The sequence below is a fragment of the Elgaria multicarinata genome, chromosome 4, assembly GCF_023053635.1.
Source record: "Elgaria multicarinata webbii isolate HBS135686 ecotype San Diego chromosome 4, rElgMul1.1.pri, whole genome shotgun sequence".
NCBI classification, from domain to species: Eukaryota; Metazoa; Chordata; class Lepidosauria; order Squamata; family Anguidae; genus Elgaria; species Elgaria multicarinata.
This window is the reverse complement of record NC_086174.1, coordinates 15,215,075-15,242,103: the sequence shown is the minus strand read 5'-3', so window position 1 is coordinate 15,242,103 and position 27,029 is coordinate 15,215,075. Positions and strand designations below refer to the sequence as shown.

Below are 27,029 nucleotides of genomic sequence, written 5' to 3'. Positions count from 1 at the left end.
ATTAACATACAAAGTGGCAGCCTAACCATCCAGCAGAAACATAAATGTCCGGGGACTGTTCTAAATGGCCGATCATTTGTGAGAAGCAGCTGCCAGATGCTTCCACGACATATTGTTCTGAGCCTACGCGGTTTTCAAATTATGCAGGAGCTACTGCATAAAAGGTACTTACCATGCTGAGTTGTGCCAGAATTATTTATATTCTTGACAGCACCCACACTGCCAGCATAACATTTGAACCAAGAATTAATTCAGCACTGCCTTCAATCCCAATTCTACTCGCGCTAGTGGCCCACCCAGAAGTCCTATACACCCCACAGTTGGGCTCGGGGTCATCATCAACTTCTGCCCATATTTTCATGCAGCCATTCCTAAAGAGTTGCTTAGTGAAACAATTAATTCGTGCTTACTGTAAAGTCCACTCCTATTGTTTCATACTGCCGATGGATCTTCTCTGCAAGGTCATCAAACAGTCTAACGATGGACGGCTTTTCTAGAGACATTGCTTTGCTAAGTCCAGAAGTGACTATTGCAGGCCAGGTTTGGACAATGCAATCCCAGTCATGAAGATTCGCCAAACACACTCCACTATGGTTTCCAAGAAGGCAATACAAGGCACCCTACGGAACAAGTTTTAGAATGGATTATCAACCTAGAATTGAAGATACAGTTTCAAAGTACTTCAGTAACAACTGTCTGCTATTAGCTGTCTACAAAGTACTACTCCAAACAGCTGTCATTTGGGACATGCTGACTTCTACTCAGAGGGAGCACCAAAGCAAACTCCCCACGTAGTTTTACCTAACAGTGAAGATAAAGCACACTGAGTTTTGAACCCTGCTGCCACAAAACCTTGGTGTTTTTCATATTACATTTTAAAATCACTCTCTCATCACCTGCCTTGCTTTACCAAGACTGCAAAAGTACCATTGCAGACAATTCTTTTAAGCTTTATCGATTTATATTAGGGTTATGTCTTTCCTCATAAGTAACACAATGGGAAGACGGGAGGTATTTGCAATTGCACATTTCCTAGTCTTCTAAGCCTCAAACTAAATATATAAAGTTGGTGCACATTATTCAGCTGAATGAATAACCCACTGCATATGAAAACTCTAGGTGTTGTATCACCTATAAAGCCCTCTACGGCTCAGGTCCAGGTTCTCTCCAAGAAGACCGTATTTATAAACCTGCCCGTGCTCTGAGATCTGTGGAGGCCTTTCTCTCAGTCCCACCAACATCCCAGGCATGCCTGATGGGTACACGGGAGAGGGCCTTCTCGGTGGCTGCTCCAAGGCTCTGGAACTCCCTTCCCAGGGAGGCTAGGCTGGCTCCCTCTGTGCTACAGTTTCCGAGGCAGGCAAAAACTTTTTTGTTTTAGCAGGCTTTTGGAAATATTATTGGACCTGTGTTAATGTATTGGACACCCACCCCCCTTTAACCTGTTACAGTTTTTAAATTTTTTAACATGTTTTTTAATTTTACTTGTAGGTTTAATTCTATTATTTTTTTTGTAATTTATATTTATATGTTTTAATTGTATATGTTTTAATCTTGCGAACCGCCTTGAGTCCCAGTACTGGGAAAAGGGCGGGATATAAATGAATATAATAATAATAATAATAATAATAATAACAACAACAACAACAACAACAACAACAAGACTAAAGATGAATCTAAACCTTTCAATAACTAAACAGTTTAAAAAAGCCAGAAATACTAACTCCCTTGGTCCCCGTCCTACTAGCTAGCTCTTCTCCCAGTCTGTCCTCAAAAGAGAGCCCAGCTTACTATTCAGGGGAGGAGACAAGTCTTAGGTATACTGACATTAAAGTAATTTGTCTTTCATGGTTACCATCCATTCACTACACATGGCTATTTAGGAGTAACACGGCCATTACAAAGTCATGCAGGTGCCCCTTCACAAACACCTTAAATACGTGTATCAGTCTAGAAACATCAGCCTGTAAAGAGAATGAACAGAAACCTTACTTTGAACTGCTGCTGGGTAATGTCACGTTCATCCGGTCGCAAAAGCTCCAGAACCAAAGGAATGATGTCCCTGCAGCAAAAGTTGTAAGTCCCCAGGGCAGTGAAGAATGCCTGCTGAGCTTTGTTTCTGACCTACGGAAAGAAACATCACAGACCTTTGTATGGAAAGCTAAACACAGGAACAAAAAGCTTCAATTTATGAAGTGATTTGTTGGGACCACAGCCCTGAAACCTAGAGCAGCAACTTTCTCTGCCCTGGCTTGTTTTTCAAGCTAATTTCTAGCATTCGTAAGAGGGGGGCCTTCGGATTATGTTACCTTCTGCATGGATTACTAGCCTAATGCCTGCAGATGGGGAGATTAGCAACCCCCACGCCACGTGAGCAGAAGTGTCTTGCTCACATAAAGTGGGATCTTTGGATCTCACACTTCAATTCCACCCAAAGTAAATTTTCATCCTGGCCACCAAGTTAAGCCACGAGAGGAAGTTTTGGGATCCCTTTGAAGAATGACAATGCACAGAATAGTATTAGAAGTCACAGACCTAACACAGAAACGCCTCCCCCTGAAGTTTCAACCTAAGAGCAGAACAGAACTGCATTCCCTGTAAACACAACTTTGAAAACTCTGTTTGAAGATTCAGGTTTGTATTTTGGGTGTAGTCCTACATTCAGCCCTAAAACCTGATGCCCATGTTTCTGCAGTGGCCACAGTTGTATTTACACAGCTACAGCCAGGGCGCTAACTGTGCCCGTTCCTCAGCATGGATTTTGGATTATTATTTTTTTCATTTTATTTTTTTACCCACGACTTTAAAAACATCTTTTAAAATATCTTTTTAAAATATCTTTTAAAATATATTTTCATTACCTATATTTTATTATTGTTAGCCGCCATGAGAACTATATTTAGTGGAAAAGCAGGATACTGAATAAATAGCCAGTACCGCTAACATCCTGTCTGCACAAAATTGCCGAAGACCGCAAATGCTTACCTGGCCATATGAGCTCGTAGACAAGCGCAAAAGATCCCTAATCAAGTCCTGGTGTACTTTTTTATATTCACATCCTTCAACAGTGAGCGTTCTTAGCTAAATAGAAAATGCCAAATTAGATTTTTGTGTGTCTGTGCACTCACTTTATTAAATCAAGTTTAGAAAGCACAAACACTCCAAATTCGAGGGTGGCTGACCACCAAACATTGTCTGTAGAGTAACGCACATTACCTCGTGCTGCAACATGACCCTGTCAATTAACAGTGCTCTGATATGCAGTTTCTTGCTTTGGAGCTGCAGACAAACAAAATGAACAAACTCATTACGTATATATGATACATACTAGGAATGTTGTCTCTGCCCTTGCCTCAGGTTTCTCAGGTTTCTCATCTGAGTACCTCCTTACAGGGCTAGCTCACACATCACAGCAGCTTCGTGCAGTTGAACCACTTCTGTTTATTGTAAACAACCTCCGATCAGCACAATATCGAAACCTATTCCTTTGTGGGAATTGTTCTACACCTGAAATCAGCCTAAAATTGGCCTTGTCTAATACTTGCTCTGAGTGATAAGTAGCTTTTCTGCTTATCTTAATAACCTTGTCCTTCAAAAGTAGACCAACAAGGCAAATTTGCTCAGAAACCAGTGCAGTTCCACAAGAAGATAGTGTTTTACACATTTATGGCGTTTGTGTCAGATTTCATCAAAGAGCAAAGCACGACTGATCAATGCAATTCATAGTTGTTCAATTTTGCTTCATCCTCCTATTCTAGGTAGGGTTCCTGACTCAGAAGGTTGATATGTGCAGCCATAGTTCACAGGCTAAAGTCAGCACAAGCTGACTTCAAATGGATCATGGCCCAATGCTCCATTCCCTTCAGCAAACTTTTAATGCTTCACGATGCATTGCAATTACAGCTTATGATGTTCTTATTCAGTTCACTTTTCAGAAGGGTTCTATAGCATGGGAGGCTCTGACTGGGGGCTCATCTACACCAAGCAGGATATTCCACTATGAAAGTGGTATGAAAGCGGTATATAAAAGGCAGGAACTACACTACTGCTTTATAACGGTATTGAAGTGCACTGACAACTATTTATTTTTATTTATTTTATTTATTACATTTTTAAGCTCACTGGGCGGTTCACAAAAGTTAAAACCATAATAAAAGAACCAACATGTTAAAAGCACAATTACAAATACAGTATAAAAACTATTGGGGCCCACTGACACATACCATATGCCGCTTTCATAGTGTTATATCCTGCTTGGTGTAGATGTGTCAATGGGCCCCAACAGTTGTCAGTGCACTTCAGTATCACTATAAAGTAGTAGTGTAGATCCTGCAGTGCACTTCAATACTGCTATAAAGCAGAAGTGTGGCTCCTGCCTTTTATATACTGCTTTCATACTGCTTTTGTAGTGGAATATCCTGCTAGGTGTAGATGAGCGCTGGGACACACATTGAAAAGATTCACAAAGTGGGAATCAACTCATATCATCAGCTCACATTTTTGGGAATCTGTCCCAAATAATTGGTCTCCAAGCTCTGACATCTATTCTCCTTGAACAGGACTGAGTGCTGCTGCACAACTACTGCTACATGTCCCCATATTGCCCCCCTGGACTCTGACCTGGGCCTTAGTCCTTGGCAAGCAGAGGAGAATGTGCTTCATTTATTTTAAAGGAAGTATTGTCCTCCTAAAGTAGCATGGGCAACTAAAGGGAACCCGGGGGGCATTTCCCCCCTCTGGACAACTGCCCCAGGGGCCACTCACACACACACACACACCCTCATCAGTGCTGGGAGGGAACGTAAAATAAAAATAAAATTACATTTAACCATGTTCTGTAACCACTACAGAGCACTGAACAAGTCAAAATTAGCTTTAAAACAAGCTAATTTGGGACATTCTGGGACTCCATAGCCACTACAGACACCATTTTTTACCAAATTGCAGGAGGTGGCAAGGGTTGCATGCAGACTACAGGTTGCATGTTGCCACTCCTATTTTAAAGGTATACGATAACGCCCTGATATTAAAATTAAGATGTTCCTTACCATAACATTGTGAAGTGCTAGGATGTTTTTCTAATTAAATGCCACTTGCGTTTTGATTTTTAGTGCTGAAATAGCCATCTCTAATTTTTCTTCATTTCATTAAGATGACTGTCCCAAAGAGCCCACGAACTCTTCCTGGGAGTTTCTGAAATACCATTTATGTTAAGACAAGCTACTTAATATAAAATACCAACCCTGTTCTCCATTGATTTCTTCACCAAGTTGAAGCTTTTCCAGCGTGAATCAAACTCATGCTTGTGTGACCCTTGGAAATGTAAAAGATCCCCAATGATCTGTAAAGCAAGAATTTGGGTTATATAGGAGAAGCCTCCCTGCCCAGCGTAAAACGTTAGAAAATATATCAGGGAGTACAACAGTTGTACCTTTATGATGAGGAACAGAGACTTCGTATCATCCTCTGAGTTGTCAAGTACATAATCTGTTGTGGTAAAGGGAAAACAGTAAACAACTCAAAGTACTAGTTTGCAGTTTACAAGACACATTATTTAAACTTAAATTCTTGACTGGAAGGAAAGCAAGTATAAATTACAATGCGGTTTTTACTTCCTTCCTGTCTGATCTATTGTCAATGAAGTTAGATTTTTCAAGTGCAGTGAATTACAAATCTTCTAAGCAACCGTACAAATGCAATGGAGGTGGGAACAGAACAACACTTACGCAAGAGCTTCCTTGTGACCCTGCTGATGGCTTCCCTGTAATTCTCTCTCGACAAATCTAGACAAGGTGAGACCATTCGTTATCTATAAAGATTATGCTCTAAATTACACGAAGTTGCAAGACTCAGGCCACTGGGAACAGACATACCAAAACCAACACAAAAGTAAGGGGGTTTGCCTCCGACACTTCTGCATGGGGGACATGAAAAGATTCACGGCACACTTAGGCAAAGCTTGCATGCAAACAGGGTACTTCTTCATTCACTTCAGTATTAGGTACAGCTCAACATCGGCATTCTCCTCTGAAGGCATCCAGCTGTTCTCAATGCCCACACAAATATCTGGATATAAATAAGACCTGGTATTTCTTCGATTCTAAGACGCACTTTTTTCCCCATATAAACATCTCTAAAAATGGGGTGCGTCTTAGAATCGCGGGTGTGTCTTAGGGTTTTTTTTTCTGTTGGTGGTACTGAAATTAGTGTGCGTCTTACAATCGAAGAAATACGGTAATATTTTTACTCAAGGTATGCACAAAAGAGCATAAATTCCACATGTGGCTTTGAAAGGAAAACTACTGGCTGGGTTCACACAACACGATAACCTACCCAATGTGGATTGTTGCTGAACTGCAGGTTATCGTGTTGTCTGAACACAGTGCGCTTTCTGCAGGGTTGTTCGTTAACCATGCAGTGTGGCTTGTTAACCACCCTGAACAGCCTAAGCCGTGGGTTCTCAAGGTGGCTTGTTCGAGAAAAATAAATCACACTGCATGGTTAATACGCCACCCTGCAGATCACATGCTGAGTTTAGACAACATATCTCACCCTGCGGAAAATGCACTGCATTCAAACAACTTGATAATTCATGGTGTGTCAGAATGTTGTGTGAACCCAGCCAGTGTTTGCCAAATTTGGACAAAGTTACAACATTCTGGTTCGCCACTAATTGCAATCAGAAGCTTCTGATCACCACACCCAAAGGAAGAAGGGACAGCCACGTCCAATGCTTCTGCTGCTTTTTCTTGTAACACAAAACCATGGTTTAATATTGATTTAAGATCAATAGTGCCTAGCAAACTGTTGTAACTGAGACCACGTGAAGACTCGATCATTACCAGGGCAATGCACACTCCACAACTGCTCAGTACAAGGGTAGAAACTGCATCGGGCACAACATTCAACATTCTGATAATTCCAGCGTTCATTTTTTAAGAGGCACGTTTCTATGTTAAGCCATATAGAAAAAACAGTAACACAGATGTTGTCTCTGCTCTTGTAGTTGGAAGGTAGTACCTTTCTGTGTTTAATAGCAGCAAAATTTAGATAATTCTTTAATGTAAGAGATGGGTTTAACTTACCATAGTCAACACCAGTATAAAGTTTGATCTCTTCTAAAGACACTAGGCTTGGAACCCTGTAGAACACACAAAGGACACATGCAGCTTAAACAAAGCCCCTAACGCTATGAATGTAAATTGTTCAATTTCCCATATTCAATAGTCACTGTAAAAAAATGTCTGAAGACCAAGAACAGCTGCCACTATGCTTTCACATCATTTAAGTTGTTTTTAAAGTAGGTGGACAAAGACAGACATGAGCCTGGAGCTCTATCATTGTTGCTGGGTATTTTACATTGCGAATCATGTTCAAAACACCAGTTACCACACCCCTACAAACATGACATAAGAACCTAAGAAGTGCCCTGATGCTGGATCAGACCAAGGGTCCATCTAGTCCAACGCTCTGTTAGTCTGAACAGCTGTTGACCAGGGACCAACAAGCAGGACATGGTGCAACAGCACCCTCCCACCCATGTTCCCCAGCAACTGGTGCACAAAGGCTTACTGCCTCGGATACTGGAGATAGCACACAACCATCAGGGCTAAGAGCCATTGATAGCCTTCACCTGCAGGAATTTATCCAACCCCCTTTTAAAGCCATCCAAATTGGTGGCCATCACTACATCCTGTGGTAGCAAGTTCTATAGTTTAACTATGTGCTGTATGAAGAAGTACTTCCTTTTCTTTGTCCTGGATCTCCCACCAATCAGTTTCATGGGATGACCCCAGGTTCTAGTATTTTGAGAGAGGGAGAAAAGTGTCTCCCTATCCACCTTCTCCACACCATGCATAATTTTGTACACCTCTATCATGTCTCCTCTTAGCCTCCTTTTTTCTAAAGCTAAATAATCCCAGTTGGTGTAACCTTCCCTCATAGGGGAGATGCTCCAGCCCCTTCATCATTTTAGCTGCCCTTTTCTGCCCTTTTTCCAGCTCCATAATATTCTTTTTTAGGTGTGGTGACCAGAACGGTACACTGTATTCTAAGTGTGGTCGCACCATAGATTTGTATAAAGGCAGTATGATACTGGCCGTTTTATTCTCAAATCCTTTTCTTATAATGCCTAACATGGAGTTTGCCTTCCCTTGAACAATTTCTTGAATATTAGTCACCACAGCAGTGAACAACAGCTATTTTTGTGTTTTTTTATGCCTGCACTGAACTCTGTAAATGTATGGCCTTGCTTTTTAGATAATACAGCTTAAGATGGCCAGAGTTCAAAACGAAATGAAAGGTTGTGTGTAATGGAGACGACTGTAGAAAATGCATTATTGATAGAATTATTAAAGAAAAGATAAAACGCCTGTTAAATTGGAATGAGTTTTGGTTAGTCTGCCCTTAAATGTTCCAAACCTTGTTGTTGAACTTGTTGTCTGAAACCTCATATTGTTTTCACAAAAGATAACACCGATTTGGATAGAAGAGACAATCCACTACCAGCATAAGCAGAGACACTATGAACATCCAAGCAGTACTAAGTTGGTAAGAACCTAGGATAGATTTTACATCCCTCATTTTTTTTTCACAAAAGGGACACTCAAGACAGCTTATATTCTTTCTCAAATAGAAAAACCATTAAAATAGAATTAAAATGGGATATAGAATTTATTTGAAACCATAGTATGTTAGTTTTTATGTTACTCAGTGGCTCAGTTCAGACAACACATTTCTCAACAGTGATTTTAGAACTCCATGGTGGAATTTTTACACCACCATTGAGGAATGTGTTGTCTGGAAGGAAAACTCCACCCCACGGTGGAGTATTTTTTTTTTGAAAAACACTCCACCCTGAATATCCACGCTGTGCAGAGGAGAGTTCTTGCACAACCGTTGTGTTCTGTGTTGTCTAGAGGGCTCCATGGAGTTTCTTGCTGCACTGAGTGGAGCTTCCCCACTGGCTACAGAGTTTCCTGGCTAGAGTAGCCAAAGGAGGAAGTGTTGCTCTAGGAGAACTGCCGGGGTTTTTTGGGGTTTTTTTTGCAGCAGTGGCTGATGGGATAGCATTAGGAGAACTGGGAGAGGAGAGAGGGCAGAGGAACTGTCAATCAAACACCACATTGAGTTTTACTCTACTCTACGAAACTCACATTCACACAACAGTGGAGTTGGAACAAGTTGTGTGGTGAGTACCTCCTAAAAACTCCACCGTTGAGTGGAGTTTTCCCACGGCATAGGGAAAAGTATTGTGTGAACTGAGCCAGTACCTCTCTAGGTAAAGCGCCATTCTCCCTTTCTGCCATATTAAGGCATCTGAGCATGATCACATACAACCTCCATCACCCCCAGTGGAACACATCTGGAGAGTGCAAGATTGGGGAAGGCTGGTATATCAAAACCACCAAAGAAACACAGATGCTCAACATCACCCTCAAATTCTTCATAATAGAACATCTTCACGAGTAAATTCACGTGAGTTTACACAATCACTTGTGATAGGGGAAAAACCCAACATAACGTTCTGATAGACAATGGCTTTTTTCCCATCACAAAGCTTGTTTCTGTCTAGGTAAGGAAGACATTATAAAACCTTCAGCGTCACATAACGATTCATTTTTGTGTGGAATCTAACTTAAAGGATGTCCTTCCAGGGTTGATGTGTTTCCTAAACATGTTGGAAATGCAATACAATTTATTTTATTTTATTTATTTAAAACATTTGCATCCCGCCCTATAGCATCAGGATCTCAGGTGGTATACAGATAAAAGCATACAGTATAAAACAATAAATATACACAGCTAAAAACAAATTAAACCATGAACCAAGTTAAAACAATATATAATTGTAAAAACAATTAAAACAGTTCAAACAATGTGTGAGCTTGGTGAATTTAACCATTAAAGGCTTTGTTTAAAAAGCCATGTTTTTACTTGGCGTCAAAATGCAGTCAATGTTTGCGCCAATCAGGCCTCCAAGGGGAGGGCATTCCACAGTCGGGGAGCCACCACAGAGAAAGCCCTGTCCCTTGTCCCATCATAGTGTATATGTTGCATTGGTGGGATGCAGAGAAGGGCTCCTCCAACAGATCTCAAGTCTCGGGCAGACATATATAAGGAGAGGCACTCCCTCAAGTATTGATTACAATGCTTATCTATACTAAGGAATAGGAGGATGCATGTAACTTCACATCATAAAGCCCAGCCCAATTCACCAACACTCAATCACCTATCACTAATCACTAATCACTCTCGTACACTAGCCTGATGCATGTCCTACTTATTATTATTATTATTATTATTTATTTATTTATTTATTTAGCGCCATCAATGTACATGGTGCTGTACAGAGTAAAACAATAAAATAGCGAGACCCTGCCGCATAGACTTACATTCTAATAAAATCATAATAAAACAATAAGAAGGGGAAGAGAATGCACCAAACAGGCACAGGGGAGAGTAAAATTAACAGTATAAAAGTCAGAACAAAATCAAGTTTTAAAAGCTTTAGGAAAAAGAAAAGTTTTTAGCTGAGCTTTAAAAGCCGCGATTGAACTTGTAGTTCTCAAATGTTCTGGAAGAGCGTTCCAGGCGTAAGGGGCAGCGGAAGAAAATGGACGAAGCCGAGCAAGGGAAGTAGAGACCCTTGGGCAGGTGAGAAACATGGCATCAGAGGAGCAAAGAGCACGAGCGGGGCAATAGTGTGAGATGAGAGAGGAAAGATAGGAAGGAGCTAGACAGTGAAAAGCTTTGTAGGTCAACAGGAGAAGTTTATATTGGATTCTGAAGTGAATTGGAAGCCAATGAAGAGATTTCAGAAGTGGAGTAACATGGTCAGAGCGGCGAGCCAAGAAGATGATCTTAGCAGCAGAGTGGTGAACAGAAACCAATGAACTGATGTGAGAAGAAAGTGATTGCCCTACTTGTGCGTAGGGCAATCACGTGTAGCTCCAGGAGCAGGGCCATGCTCCTGGCCCGACCCCCAACATCCCGCTCCTGGGCTAGCTCCACCCCAGACTTCCCATTTTGAGTGTGGTAGACTGAATAAGCAGTTCTACTTGCGAGCAGCTGCTTGTATGTTGGAGATCCACATGATCCGGACATCTGTGCCAACCTGTAAAGATTTACCATAGATCATTCCAGTTATCATCTACAGAGAGAGCCAAGCTTACTTACAGGTGAGCTACTCTTTCTCCTTTCAGAGGTGGCAGAATGTTCCCCGATCCAATCAGGCAATTGTGTATTATAGTAAGACTCTGCTGCACATCATCTCTGAAAGCAAATGTTAAACATATTTCAATGATTTTGATATGCAAATCTAATCTGGGTGCAGAAGCAGCAATGCTTCTTTTCAGCAATTATTATATTATATATAATAATTATTCAGCAATTATTATATTATATATCATCTCCGTGAGCCTTTCACCACTAGAGGCTGCTCTTGGGTACTCATTTCTGAATCCCAGGAGTTTTAAAATAAGACCATCGCAGTAACATATACTTTTATAACAGAACAAGAAACATTTATTGATTTATTGATTTATTAAATTTATATACCGCCCCATAGCCGAAGCTCTCTGGCCGGTTTACAAATATTTCTCTGCTCTAGAACTAAAATAGCATATAAATGTTTTCTATAGCAGTGCTGCCGGACTCTTTAGCACAAGATAAACACCAACAAAATTCTAAACTACAGAGGAAAAAATATCTACAGGTTCCTGCAACTAAGAAATGTTTCTTTTAAGCTTTATGCTATACATTAAAAGTTCAATTACTCCCACTTGATTGATATTTTCTAAAATAATTCAGACCTGACCTCCCATGAATGGAAAGGCTCCTTTCATTGACGGAAGGGAGCAAAATCCAATGGAAACTCCCCACTCTGAAAGCCATTTTACACATGACATTTTCAATATGTAGATACACATGTATTTGAGTTGAGAAGTCTCCAGCTCAAATCTCAGTTCAGCGTTGAAGGCTCTGGGAGGACTAAGGCAAGTCCCCATCTCCAAGGCCCAAAGCATAAAATGAATTCAAGTAGGCACACCAGGAAACATGCGCTTGCCATCACACAATGGGTGAATTATGCCTCCCCCAACTGCAAATCTGTAATACTGGGGATAATAACATCAGCCTACTTTATGGGGCTGTTGAAGGATACGTGAAGACTTTTGATCACTTGGTGAGATCGTCATCATCCACTTGGAGGTAACAGCTAACTCTTACCTCCATAAATCTTGCCAACCCCAAAAGTTGAACCCTTGGGGGGGGAAACCCAACCAACAACTGTACTTCTACTAACCTGGACATTTCAAGAGTTCCATCTGCATAGTGTGCTAATTTGTCAAGTTCCGGCTGAAGAAAAGAATCCAGCAAGTTGAAAGAAAATGCCGTCTCTTCGGCTGAAGGAACATGCCACTGGATGTCAAGGTTCCGTAGGTCACCAGGTTTACCCCAGTCCTGTAAACACAAAACAAGGATGTGCATTTCGCATTTAGCAAGAATGGCCAACAATCATGTGTTACACGTTTTAAAATGAGACTAGTGCTTATTATAGACAAAAGGGGTTTGCACAGCTCATCCTGGGCAACAAAAGGTGTATCACAATGAAATTATTTCGGAACAGGATCCTGCTTATGACAATTGGGAAAACAGTCCTGCCACCGACTTTGGAAAATGAGGCTCACTGGACATGTTTACACTTAGCTGTTGCCAAAAGAAAGAAAGAAACAATCATAGCTGATTCAGATCGCTAGTCATCTCCAGATTCTTTTTGCCGATTTTCTCCAAATCCAACCAAGGTGGCTAACATAAGATTATAAAGTGCAAACCGTGATTTTAAAGCAGGAGCCAAAATATTTATAAAAACTGAAAGGTTGCAGTGGCACTAAAGCACTGCCTTCCTAAGGTACATAATGTAAAGTCTGTGAGGCTTTCTTTGGGAAGAGAGTTTCACAATACAGGGACCACCAAAGAAAGGTCGTCCTCAAACTCATAGAGCAAAGAGAAGGCGCTTGGATCAGGGCTTCTTCATCAGAAAGAATGGGTGCAGGTTCATGTAGTAAAGGTCGGTCCCTGAAGTATGCTGGTCCCAGACCGTTATGTTTTTTTGAGGTCAATGCCATTAATGGTCTGGGCGCCTTAAATTGTACCTGGAAACTAACTTCAACCAGTGAATAATACAGGCCTTCTGCAGGCCACAGAAAGAGTCACTATAGCAGCTGCTGGATAGATGTTACTTCCTCACCCATCTATGAGGATTCTGCCTGAGGAGAAATCCAGACTGGGCCTCAGGCCTGTGTGCTCCCTATCCTGCTTCTCTCATCATGGGACAAAGTCAACTGACAAAATGGGAGGTGTTTCAGTTATCTGACTGCAGAATCTCCCCGGCACTGGGTGACTAAAAGCTCTGTAAAGAGGGGCGGTCAACATTTTCAATTGTCAGAATTCCACAGATAGCTTTTCCCATTCCCCATCTCCATCCCACCCCCCAAAACTAGCAAAACTGGGACAAATTCCACAAAATCAGTCATGTATAATATAGAGCACAGGCAAATTAGGACTTTACGAAATAGCTGTCAAAGTCAACAGTGAAAGTCTAAAGTACTTTATGTGGAATTTCATTTCACTGTGAACGGATGTGGAAGCACCTAAAGCCAGCCTTTCCCAGCATGACAACCTCAAGATGTGTTGGATTATAACTCCCATCATCCACAGTCAGTATGGATGCTAGGAGTTGTGGTCTAACATAGCTGGAGGGCACCAGTTTGGGGACAGCTAATCTAGGCCTAACACAAGGAGCAGGTTCACTCAGTATTTTCTGTATGCACAAGCAGTCCTGACTGCCTGTGGGCATCCATTCACATGGACAGTGTGTGAATGAGACAATCACAGCTGGAAAAAATATGCCACCACAATGGCGGAATCTGTTCTTGTCTATATTGGTTAAATTAGTTGAGCTGAATACATGCCAGGGAATGATGTGCGCTGCTAACATGGACAAAAGGTGTTGTTTGAACCAGCACAAATTAATAGGTGCAGCCTCTGCCTTGTATTCCTTAAATGTAGTTGGGTGCAAACATTTACTATTATTATTACATTTATATCCCACCTTTTTTCCTCCAAGGAACCTAAGGCAGCATACATAATCCTCCTCTCCATGTTATCCTCACAACAACAACCCTGTGAGGTAGGTTGGGCTGAGAGTCTGTGACTGGCCTAAAGTCACCCAGCGGGTTCCCACGGCCGAGTGGGGACTAGAACCCGGACCTCCCGACTCCCAGTCCAACACCTTAGCCACTACACCACACTGGCTCTCAGTTAGTCACAGCCACTAAATATCTCATCTTACAAGATTAATAAGTACACTGTGTCTATACAGCAGAATACCCTAAATATTCAAGAAGAACGCATGTCTTCTTTGATCAAGTGTGGCATCACATAGATACAGCAGCAAACGGCTGTACACCTCTCATTTGTATACATGCAGTCAAGACGCATCCCTTTTATACATTATGGGGAATACTGCAGACACATGACGTGTACCTGATAATTTCCTATCATTTGAAGCAGCCCCTGGTTGTTACGCTACTTAACATTGTATTAAACATTAGCTTTCGTTTCTACGGCTCATTTTGCATACGTTAAATTGCCCATCCCCTCAAAACAGAGTGTGCTAGAGACCGAGTAAAAACACAAAATAAAATGTTGATGATAAAAAAAAATTGGCATTGCAGTTTTCTATTCTTATAGCATCTTTCAATTACACTTTCCATAGCCACTGGGTTGGATAAATCTTCAAATAAAAGCAAATAGAATAATAGTTTAGTAGTTTTATTTTTTAAAAAAAGAGGCAGTCAAATTCTCTAATCCTAAGTAAGTTAAAATCCTTGCCTTGATAGGAAAGTATTCAGAAAGAGGCTTGTCAAAGCCACCTGGCACACTGCAGTATTCTGTGGGGTAGATAAGTGTAGTAGAACGAAGAAGATGGTGCAGTAGGTTACAAGACAGAATGTAACCCTGCTTACAGGTTAAATGGAGGGTTCGCTGCAGGACCTTCAAAAGCTGCTCCCTGTATGGCAGCAACTTCTTCCCATCCACACGGGTGATCTAATCCAGAGCGGAAACATCAGAAATTAAATACATCATTAATACACTATGAATGCCACACACAGGAAGAGAAACTCATTGCATCTTCTACTTTCAATGCTGCAAACACATTCCTAGGATAGGGGGTGGGCAGAACGTCGATGTCCAGATGTTTTCGCCTTCAACTCCCAACCATGCTGGCAGGGGCTTCTGGGAGTTGAAATCCAAAACATCTGGTGATCTATCTTCTGCTCACCTCCGTGTTAAGACATCTCCAGGTGCCATCCTGACAAATCAAACACAATCCCCTATTCTCCTTAATGCAGACTTCCCCCACCTGGTGTCTTCCAGATGTTTTAGACTACAACTCCCGGGATTCCTGACTGTTGGCCATACTGGTGGGAGATGATGGGAGTTGTGGACCTACAGATCTGGAGGGACCAGGTTGGGTAGGGTGCCTTAGATAGTCACACATTGGTGCTGCAAACCAGATCCCCACCTTGAACAACAGCCTAGAGCAGCCTTCCTCAACCTGGGGCGCTCCAGATGTGTTGGACTGCATCTCTCAGAATGCCCCAGCCAGCTGGCTGGGGCATTCTGGGAGATGCAGTCCAACACATCTGGAGCGCCCCAGGTTGAGGAAGGCTGGCCTAGAGAAGCTCTTCACTTGTCTCTCCACTTCACTCCTGAATAACTGAGCTCCAACTGCTAAAGGTGCAAATCGTGGGACCAGATCCTGAAACCGATACTCTTTATACAGCTGGGTGAGGACCACAAATTTCCAAAAGAAATGTGCTGCAACTGGCTGAAGAAATAGTGTGAGAAATCGAAAGGCCGTTCCCCACCATAGAGGGGAACAAAGGAGCAGACGGGAGCGCCTTGTCATGGAGAGACTTTCTCGGGGAAATAGCTTCTGTATCCTGGGTAGGGCAAGTCACACAGAAGCAAGTCCACCTGAGAGCAAAATTACAGCTGTTGTTATTCCATGTAAACAGCAAAAAAGGGGAGAGAGACTCTCATGGTAAAACTGATAACAAAAAAGGACCTAATTCAGCCGCTTATTAGGTCATTTTTTTTGTTATCAGTTATTCCATGTAAAGCTTTAGAGCTAGGGAAAGTTGTGGGGCAGGATTTTGTCGCTCCTTTCCCCTTTCAGGATAAAATAAGAATCTAGCTGCCTCTACCCACAGCAGAACTGTAGGCACTATGCTGAAGCAATCTGACACAGTGCCTTGAACCCTGCCTAGACCATTTATTTTCAGTCACAAGGCTCATGTGCTTTAGCGGTATACATCACACGGGGGCTTCTGTATAAAAACGTCAGTTGTCTTTCACTGCACTTTGTCTACTTTTACTAAAACTAGGCATGGATCAGGTACACAGTATATATATCCAGATTTAAAAGCAGCATTCCTCATAAATACCTCTGACAAAAGCTGAAGGTTCCAGAGGAGCTCCTTATCTAACTCTTCATCACGCAAGACATCGTCATCTAGGTAAGAAAAATATTAAGTCCTTATAATACTACGCCGCAGCACGCACGTCTGGAGACATATCTGTAAATGTCTGAGATCTTAGAAAGTTAAAACTCCTGATCAACCCAGTTAAATGCTCTTGAACAGTTAAGCACCTTTCTCAGCCCTCAGTTGCCTCATTCATACCTTGACATTTGCTCAAAGAATCTCATTAATTAAACAAAAGACAAAGAGTGCTTCAGGAACTTAGAAGTTGTATGCTGTAGCTTACAAATATTTGCAGACAGGTATTCATCACATTCACACACAACTAAGGTTGGGCAAACTTTCCCCCCACTCTGCACGTGCTTCGGTGGGTGTTTGGCCCATCGCTTCCACCGCCATCGCTTGCTGGGCAGCACAAGCCTCTTCCGAGGCTCAGCTTGCCCCAGTGAGCGCTCAGCAGCCACTCAACCCTTCATGCCTTCCCCCTTGCGTATAGGGGGCCTTTACGTCTGCCTTTGACGCAGGGGGGTAAGTGCGTAATTTCAGCGCAAAGGGGCAGGCGCCTGCCAAGCGCTCTACAGGCTGCGCGGGGGTCCGTGCTTGCACCAGGAGCATCTGACTCAGTCCAGGGGGGCAGGCGGACATGAGGGGGAGTTCCGTCAAATCCAATCAGGCGCTTGAGAAAGCCCTGCGCACATTGTTAGGTATACATCTAAACCTTTATTCACTTGTTTCACATAACAGATTCGTGTGAAGAGCTTCATTTCTAAATTTTATATTGTATTCATTTCTAAATACCTTTAACAGATGCAATTCTCCCCCATCCCAGTTTAGCTCAAGGGTTCACTCCCTTGAGCTAAACTGAGTCAAACCAAAGTCCATCTAGTCCAGCATTCTATTCTCACAGTGACCAACCAGTTGCCTGTGATACTGCTTCTGATACTGGAGGTATCGTAGAATCATAGAATAGCAGAGTTGGAAGGGGCCTACAAGGCCATCGAGTCCAACCCCCTGCTCAATGCAGGAATCCACCCTAAAGCATCCCTGACAGATGGTTGTCCAGCTGCCTCTTGAAGGCCTCTAGTGTGGGAGAGCCCAGGTAGCATATAGCCATCCAGACTAGTAGCCATCAATAGCTTATCCACCATAAATTTGTCGAATTCCCTCTTAAAGCCATCAAGTTGGTGGCCAACTCTTCATCTTGTGGTATCAAAGTCCATGGTTTAACTATGCACTGTGTGAAAAAGGACTCCCTTTTATGTGTCCTGGATCTCCCACCAATCAGCATCATGGGATGAGCCCTTTGGGTTCTAGCATTATGAGAGAGAGAGAGAGAGAGAGAGAGAGAGAGAGAGAGAGAGAGAGAGAGAGAGAGAGAGAGAAGTATCTCCTTTTCTGAGGAAGAGAGGGAGGGAGAGAGAAGTTCATTTCGGGGTTTTTAAAGGAGAAAGTACGTATCACTTTACATTTCTAGGTGTACACCTAAAATGTGAATGCAACAAACACACGTCTGCAAACAATTTAGCATAGAGGTGCACTCATCAGGGTCCATGATTAGTTACAACTGTTGCAAAGTCAGGTTTGCCTCTGCATATTGCGCAAAATGGCCTTAAAGCACTTGTGACAAACATGGACTAAGAAGCCGGGATTATCATAGAGTGATAAACACATGCAGGCCTTGAAGCTGGTTCTTAGTGTAAAAAAAAAAGATAAGTTGCTCAAGGCAAGGACAGCCTATCAGAGCTTCTTCCTGGGCACATGCTGCTTTGAGAGTAGAATGAATGAGGCCTGCCAGACCAAAAGGTCCCAACTATACTTGGTTTCCAAGTCAGCAGGGCAGGACCGATAAGTGATCTCTATCTACTAACTTCAAAAAGAATGTGAGCACTTTTGGGCTTCAGCCACAGTCTAACACAGTTACCCTCATGAGGTAACTGTAAACCAATTATGTAAAATATGAAGTATCTCCTGACAATGTGGTGTAGTAGCTAGTGTGGGACTAGAATCGGGGGCTCCCAGGTCTATATCCCCACTGAGTCATGAAGATCACAGTGTGTCTATAGACTAGTCATCAAGCCTGCCTCCTAACCTACCAAACAGGGTCGGTGTATGCAGCCCTGAAAAGTGTGGTGGGAAAGGGATGGGATATCAATATATTTCAAATGTCAAACAGGCAACACATGCAGTCAAACACAAGCCAGTTACAATGCACCACAAGATCACTGAAACTTACTGAGAGTAAGATGCGCTATAACATTGCAGCAGTGGGGTACAAAGAGCTTCAAGGACTCCTCGGGACAGCACTGAAACGTCACAAAGAAACAAGTTCTACATTAATCTCTTTTCGCAAAGATGGATGTTCATTTTAAAGACAACAAGCATCCTACAGCAATAATTAGGAATGTGTCTTTCTGCTGAGTGGCCTTGATTCTAGAGGGTATGAAGTATTAAGAGCTAGATAAAGAACCTCCTATCCAAGGTCTGTAAGTGGAACAGAGGCCTTGGCAAGGATTCCAAGAGCTAGCAAAAAGAGCAACCACGGCCACTCCTCGGTGTGCATCGCAACTGGGGCCGCGGGGTGGGGGGAGAAAGAGGAAGAAAGGGTCTTACTTTCACAGCAGCTCGGCACATGTCAGCTACCATCCGACCGGCCACTCTTGTCTCAAATATATTTGAAACAGCAAAATTGAAAACTTTTTCCAAGGCAACCTAAGAGAAAAGCAAGAGAGAGGAATTGGAATACAACCAAGATGGAAATGTCGCTTTATTGCAAGAGTGGGGGAACCTTTTTTGGCCAAGGGATGAATTGGCTGGCATGATGGACCATATATAGAGGACTTTTAGATGGGGGGAAATCTTGTTTCCTTACTGGCGCTCTGCTTCCTGGTTCTCTTCCGCATTTGAAAAGAGCAGAACTGGACGGAGAAGGGAGGAGCGACCACGTGGCCCATATAATTCAATGGAAACATTGCCCTCTGGTGGGCATATTATAGCACAACTTCACCCACACCCAGCAGGAAATCCTGACAAACCCAATACATCTCAGAAGAGCTGGGTTTTCTGAGGTTTATTTTTTGATGCTAAAACTGGGGAAAGGAGCAGGAGGTGCACAGGAGATGTGCAGGAGACTCACAGTGTCGTCAAAATGACCCGAGAACGTCTGTGAGTGGCCAGTCACGAACGTCTGTGAGTGGCCAGGCATGCTATAACTCGCTTGTTTGAAGAAGCCCATAGACACCAATTGGTACTGCAGTCAAACGTATTGCCAACCAGCACTAAATGGTAAGTGATATCTAAGCTGCAACACTGAAAATGGTAAAAACTATTCATGCAATCCTATTAGCTGATCTAAAGTGTAAATTCCGCCGAATAAAAGGCTGCCTCTCAATTTGCAAGACTGGATTTCAACACTTTTAGAAAGCTTCCACTGGTGCCCATGGAGGCTTTTAAAAGCCTGCTTACAGCAAGAGAAGGGCCCCACTATTTCACAGTACTTACAGCTACAGGTTATGTAAATAAACAAACATGTATACCAGTCTTTCAGTATAGTTCCTTGTCCAAACACAGAACAACAGGAAAAGGAAGAATTAAAACAGAACCACACCTTTAGCAATACATACCTTAAATATTTCTTTTGAACACTGTGTGAGAATTGTGCTGAAAGTAGAAGATAGGCCTAATTCCACTAAACTCTCTAAATGAGTCATCTTTTCTGTTTCGGTCTCTTCTCTTGTTTGCTCTAGTGTGCTGCTTTCAATGAGCCCAAAACATCTGCACAGTAAAAATCAAGGGGAAAAGAGGTTAGCGAAAACAGCACTGCCATTTTACAAGCTTTGCCACAGAGGTCTCTATACACTGGCAAGATGCTGTGATGTCTGCATAATATATTTTCCTGGCTTGTAAAGAGTCATTCACCAGGTCACTTCTGGCAAGTAGAGGACTGCCACCAGGTGACCAGGCAGGAATCTGTACACACTATTTCCCCTCTAATAAGCCATAAATTGCTAACATAGGTAATGTGCAGGCAAGTAGGCTAGGAAAACTGTTTGTGGGCTACAAATTTATTTGGGAGGCTGTAACTAGTGTGTGATTTGTTTTCAAAAGGGATCTAAAAATCAAAGAAGTAGAAGAAATCAACTGCGCTACAGAGACTGTGTGCACTTCCTGGAGCAAGTCAGTGGAGAGGAAAGGAGTTTCTCCATGCTCAAGATGCACAGAAGTATCGTGTTCTTTGGCTGCAGACTCCAAAGTATTCTTCCCATTATTAAAAAGTCACACACACACACACACACACACACACACACACACACAGGACTGTAACTAATAGAATTGGGACCACAGATGCTTTAGGGAGAAAGCTTTAGACAGATCTACAGATTAAGGGACTGAATTGGGATACACAGGAAGGCCAACAGAGCAGAGTTATCACTTCACCAGCATAAGAATTTAAGAAGAGCCCTGCCGGATCAGACAAAGGGTCCACCTAGTCCAGCACTCTGTTCACACAGTGGCCAACCAGCTGTCAACTAAGGAACCACAAGTAGCACCCTCCCACCCATGCTCCCCAGAAACTGGTGTATATAGGCTTACTGCCTCTGATACTGGAGGTATCAGGTCTAGTAGCCATTGATAGCCTTCTTCTTCTTCTTCTTCTTCTTCTTATTATTATTATTATTATTATTTATTTATTTATTTATTTATATAGCACCATCAATGTACATGGTGCTGTACAGAGTAAAACAGTAAATAGCAAGGCCCTGCCGCATAGGCTTACAATCTAATAAAATCATAGTAAAACAATAAGGAGGGGAAGAGAATGCCAACAGGCTACTCCAGGAATTTAACCAACGCCCTTTTAAAGCCATCCAAATTGGTGGCCATCACCACATCTTGTGGTAGTGAATTCCATAGTTTAACTATGCACTGTGAGAAGAAGTCCTTCCATTTATCTGTCCTGAATCTCGCGCCATTCAGCTTCAGGTAGTATTATAGGAGAGGAAGAAAAATGTCTCCCTATCTACATTATCCTCATACTCCGCTTCCCTTCACAACTTGCCTGTCCATGAACTGCAGTACAAAATCTTCAAATTCAGCAGTAGCAGAGCACAGTTCTCTCTCCACCTACAATTCAAAGCATAAGAGAAAAATGAAGCTTTTATTCTTCTGCTACTTCCAAATTATGATATCCTTTTCCAAGTTGCAGCCAGAGATTTTAGATCAATTTTATATATGCTAGGAGAACTATTATGCCATCTTTAAGAGCTCTGCCCTCAGTTATCCATACCCCTCTTCTTGCCACATCCACCATCCTTGCAAAATAAGATACAACTCCAAAGCCTGAAAAAACCCTCAAAATATTGGGACTAGAATCAAGAAAATGTATAAAAACAAGCAAAAACATTTATTTGCAAATTTGGGCCATGCAATTTGGTGTTTTTCTTCTTCCAGATGTTTAGTATTTCTGGCTGCAGAGCCCAAAAATGTATAATAATTCACTGTTTTTGTACCTTACTGATACAGAAGTGTCTTCTTCTTGTATATTTACATTTGAGCATCTTTTTAAGTTGTTCAACATGCAATAGCTTCTTACAATAGAAAGCATTTAAAACAAATAAAAGATCTTTCTCCATATGTAAACTACAGGAGGGATGCTGAACCTACAGCCTGTGGGCCTAATGCAACCTCCACCACACCCCAATATAGCCCACGTAACCTCTTCGGTTCCTCCAGGGGGCAAAGGCTGAGGCTCCAAGCCCCAACCCCAGGAGGACATCTCAGATTGGAGACAGCAGCAGGGATGGAGCAGCCGGAGTCCCTTTCTCCATGCTGAGAAGAACCACAGTTCTGTGCCTCCTTCCAACATAAAGAACAAAGGGGTGATGTCAGGGGCAGGGCCACACCCCCTGATATTATCTGGCCTGTGGTGGGCCTGGTGAGGAGGAATCCAGCTTCCCACCCCTAAACAGTTCTGCACCCCTGAACTACAGGGTTATTAGCCATTTAACATCTTACCTCTGTGAGATTATTTCTCTCTTGTGGTACAGATGAACAATCTACTAAAGGCACGAGAGTAGAAAACGTTGCAATAAACTGGAATGTGATCTAATGGGAGATACAAAGAAAGTTTCAGTGTAAGTCAGTTGTACCGAAAGCTAGCATAACGAAAAGAAAAAAGTCAGACAGTTTGAGCTGTAAAATGTGAGCTAAATCATAGGGTCAGTTCAAAGCTTGCAAACATTCAATTTCCACCTATTATGTTTGCACTTCACTCTAAACCATGATTAACTCAACGTGGATAAGCAGGAATGAGCTGCAGCAAAGCCTTGGGTTTGCACACATCCCCTCCCCTCTCTTCCGCCAGTGCAGCAGAAAAGTGGAGTTTGGAAGCTTTCACTTGTAGTTCATTCACAGTTCTGTTACAATACAAGCCATCAAAAATGTACTCATTTTAGCACTAATATGCGTGCAATTTCCTTCATCCTTACAATGGTGCTAGGTCTGGGGTCCTTGGAGGGGGAGACAGTGAAAGCCAGGAGATGGGGAGGTAGCATGCAACAACCTAGATCAGGGATAGGTAAACCACGGCCCGCAGACCGCATGCTGTCCTCTAACTAAATATGAACCAACAGTGTGATGTGGCTGCAAAAAAAGCAAATGCTATTTTGGGCTGCATTAGTAGAAGTATAACTTCCAAATCATGCAAGGTACTGGTTCCCCTATATTTGGCACTGCTTAGGCCTCATCTTGAGTACTGTGTCCAGTTCTGGGTACCACACTTCAAGGTGTTCAGAGGAGGGCAACCAGGATGATCAGGGGTCTGGAAACAAAGCCCTATGAAGAGAGACTGAAACAACTGGGCATGTTTAGCCTGGAGAAGAGAAGATTGAGGGGAGACACATTCTTCAAATACTTGAAAGGTTGTCACACAGAGAAGGGCCAGAATCTCTTCTTGATCATCCCAGAATGCAGGACACGGAATAATGGGCTCAAGTTACAGGAAGCCAGATTCTGGCTGGACATCAGGAAAAACTTCCTGACTGTTAGAGCAGTACGACAATGGAACCAATATCCTAGGGAGGTCATGGGCTCTCCCACACTGGAGGCATTCAAGAGGCAGCTGGATAAACATCTGTCAGGGACGTTTTAATGTAGATTCCTCTATTGAGTAGGGGGTTAGACTCCATGGCCTTATAGGCCCTTTCCAATCTACTATTCTATGATTTCATGAATGTGGCTCTGCCTCACCCGTTTTTTTCTATTTACCTGGGGGAAAAGGGGAGGAACCGTCACAAAACGGACAAATGTAGCTTCAATACGAGCTAAATTTGTCCATTCTGAGCTTCCATAGTGTTGGATATGATTTATGACTCCTCCCCTCTTTCTTTCTTTTTTCTTTTTGCTATGCAAGGGTGGCGATGGAGTGCAGTGCAGTCCGCAGCACATTGGGGGGGGGAGGGGGAGAAGGCTCCCCAGAACTCAAAGTTGCCTACCCCTGCCTTAGATTGAGGAAGGGTTGAAATATGGGAGGACATATGGGGATGAAACTATGAAGCCGTGGAAATCTGGAGCGATATTCTGAAGTGACCAAAGATAGATTTGATTGTGCCACAACAACGCAAAAAGGTTAATATACTCACCATACATTTGCTAAAGTCATTTGGATCCACACCAGGCAACGCTCTCATCAACAGAGGCAACATGTGCGTTGGACCCTCAGGGAATGACTCGCCCCCAGATACCAGGCTACGAGCTACTCCAATTACACAGCTTAAGGTGGCTGTGAGTTGATGAGGTTCTGTTAATGTCTCCAGTGCAGGGTATGTTCTGTGTAATTTTTGTTGGGGGAAGAAATTAAGACAGGGTTTAAAAAAGAAATCTTTGATATATTCCTCTCTACAGACAACCAGGTAAGCTCTCCTACATAGATATGTAAAATACCACTGAAGCCCTTCAAGCCCAGAATTAGGTTTCAGTTCTTTTCTGAAACAATTCTTTGTATACACACTTCTTATGTATCAGCCAAACCCCATATTGCTACATTCACAGAATGATCAAGGTATGTTCCTCATCATGCAGGTTTGTGGCAGTGTTTCCTAGGGTGGATAAAACGTAAAGGGAGCGAGCTTAGAACCCAGAGACATTCAATGAAGCTGAAAGGTGGAAGTTTCAGGGCAAACAAGAGGAAGAACTTCTCCACGCACTGCACAGTTGCAGTATGAAAAACACTCCCACAAGTTGTGGTGATGGCCATCAAGGTGGAAGGCTTTAAAAGGGGATTAGACAAATTCATGGATGATAATGGGTACTAGTTGTGATAGGTATATACGACCATCAAGATGAGGGGCACCATGCCACTGAATGACTCTCAATGAGGAACAACAGCAGGAGAGGGCTTTTGCTCTCATTTCCTGCTTGTGGGCTCCCTAACAGATCTCGTTGAACAGCGAAGTAAACGGGATGCTGGAATAGAGAAGTTCGTGGTCTGATCCAGCAGGGTTTTTATGTTCAATCCTACAGAATAAAATAAACAGCCTCTCCTCTTCCCCTCCCCTGGTTGGCCTGCTTCTCTGGAGATTTGCTGATATTAGTATTCCTCTAGTCAAGTCAAGTTGAAATGGGTTGGGGGCCCATGCTCTGCCAAAAAAAAACAACCCTCCATTTTGCTCTGCCCATTGTACATGCTCCTGAGTGTGTAGCGGGGGAGGAGGCCACAGGAAGGGCCAGACTGTGCAAGAGGAGGAGAATGCCTCTTCTCCCTGGCACAGCTCTGCCTTCCTGCTACAAGGATTAACCGTGTTATGCCAAAGAAAAAAGTTACCTTCCCACAAGCAGAAAATATGAGAAGGAAGTGAAGCTGTGCAGTGGCCTCAGAGAAGAATGCAGTGATGTCTAGAAATCACAGCCATCTTGCTTTCCAGTGTTCTTCCACCAACAACTATGCAGCCCTGCCCACTTAGTGTGACAAATGGTCTTTTTATAGTACATAATTTATATGACCCTGTTCAGAGGACACGCTAAGCCATGGTTAGGCTGTTAACCCTTTTGCAGCGAATGGTTAGTGGGCGTGTTTAAACCGTGGTTATGTAGCCACCACGCTTAGGAATGGTTCACACAACATGCTAAGACATAAAGCTTAGCTCAAAATGTTTAACCACCATGGCTTAACAAGTCATCTGAACAGGGGCACTATGATTTCATATTTATTAGGACAATGTTTTAAAAGCTTTTAAGGGGAAGCCAATGGGCGTCATACACCAGCACACTGCCTTGTTCATGACAACCCTCATTTTTATTTTTATTTTAAAAAAGGTTGTTGTTATGGGTGAACCAGCCCACTGCGTTTGTTCAATGTCTTGGCACTCCATGTTGGAAAGAAGGGATTAACATTAACAACAATTAATTTCCAGAAATTCTAACTAATGTATATTTGTATGGTTTGACTGCATGAAATATAGATAAACAGATTGAAGGCTGAATTTCAACCAAAAATTCTACTAGTTTATTTATTTATTTATTACATTTCTATGCTTCCCAATAGCCGGAGCTCTCTGGGCGGTTCACAAAAGTTTTGCAATGCAACATTCAATATCAGCCAAATGAAGTTATGTTGCATTTAATCCTACTTGGGACCATAGTAAAGACCTATGGGGAGGGAGGGTCACTGTGGTTCTGTAGATTTGCAGCTAATCCTATGTCTTGATTTTGTTGGGGGTTTGACAGCTGTTTTTACTGATATTTTTAACCGTGGTTTGTAGATATTATAAGATGCCACAAGGAAATATTTGAACCAGAATGGCAGCATGCAAGTTTAAAAAATACATAAATAGCTAAAATAGGATGCTGCCATGTCAACTAAAAGAAGCAAGAAGATTGGCTATAAAACAGAACGCACCTGAAGAAGCGTAACAAGGAAGCCCAATATTCCCAAGCCAAACCTGAGCTTTTCACTTATCGAAAGGAAAAGGCCTTAGGAGACCCTTTCTTGGCCAACAAAAAACTAGATCCTAAATAACTTTTCCAGGGTCTACTAGTACTTACTTTTCAAGTACTGGTGGGATGACCAGCTCAGGACGCATTAGTGCAAGGTTCTGCAGAGCCTGGGCTGCCTCTAGGCTTCCAGTTTTGCTGAACATTGCCAGCAGCACAGGTTGAATAATACATTCTACAAAGTCTGTTATGTCTTGCTCAGTAAGTTTATGGCTATCAGGCACAGGAGTAAGCCAAGTAATCTTCTGGTAACGCTCACGATGCAATCTTCTCACAAAGCTACTGGGTAGCCGCTGAAGTAGCTTCATTAGCTTGTTCTGCCAGTGTACAGAAAAAGGCAAGAGAATCAAGTTCAATTAATTGGAAGTAAGGAAAGCAGCAAAAGCTATCTTTGTCCTCTTTATTTTTAGATTGTAAGTCCTTTGAGATATGGACCTTTCCATCCTGTTCTCTATACAACAACATGTACATAGATGGAATAATAATAATAAT

General features: G+C 42.5%; 1 protein-coding gene across 1 annotated transcript in view; it reads right to left on the bottom strand.

The window, feature by feature from the left end:
- The window catches only part of PSME4 (proteasome activator subunit 4), a 90,854-nt gene that overhangs the window by 25,754 nt on the left and 38,071 nt on the right, over nucleotides 1–27,029 (bottom strand). The window contains exons 10-28 of the mRNA XM_063123823.1: nucleotides 26,589–26,854; nucleotides 24,188–24,374; nucleotides 22,563–22,652; nucleotides 21,607–21,671; nucleotides 20,171–20,321; nucleotides 19,161–19,259; nucleotides 18,784–18,853; nucleotides 16,515–16,582; nucleotides 14,896–15,111; nucleotides 12,305–12,462; nucleotides 11,179–11,274; nucleotides 7,086–7,141; nucleotides 5,727–5,783; nucleotides 5,432–5,487; nucleotides 5,243–5,341; nucleotides 3,217–3,279; nucleotides 2,986–3,081; nucleotides 1,993–2,124; nucleotides 411–620 (exon numbers count right to left, since the gene is read on the bottom strand). Of these exons, the coding sequence (XP_062979893.1) occupies nucleotides 411–620; nucleotides 1,993–2,124; nucleotides 2,986–3,081; nucleotides 3,217–3,279; nucleotides 5,243–5,341; nucleotides 5,432–5,487; nucleotides 5,727–5,783; nucleotides 7,086–7,141; nucleotides 11,179–11,274; nucleotides 12,305–12,462; nucleotides 14,896–15,111; nucleotides 16,515–16,582; nucleotides 18,784–18,853; nucleotides 19,161–19,259; nucleotides 20,171–20,321; nucleotides 21,607–21,671; nucleotides 22,563–22,652; nucleotides 24,188–24,374; nucleotides 26,589–26,854 (2,235 nt within the window). The remainder of the gene's footprint in view (nucleotides 1–410; nucleotides 621–1,992; nucleotides 2,125–2,985; nucleotides 3,082–3,216; nucleotides 3,280–5,242; nucleotides 5,342–5,431; nucleotides 5,488–5,726; nucleotides 5,784–7,085; nucleotides 7,142–11,178; nucleotides 11,275–12,304; nucleotides 12,463–14,895; nucleotides 15,112–16,514; nucleotides 16,583–18,783; nucleotides 18,854–19,160; nucleotides 19,260–20,170; nucleotides 20,322–21,606; nucleotides 21,672–22,562; nucleotides 22,653–24,187; nucleotides 24,375–26,588; nucleotides 26,855–27,029) is intronic.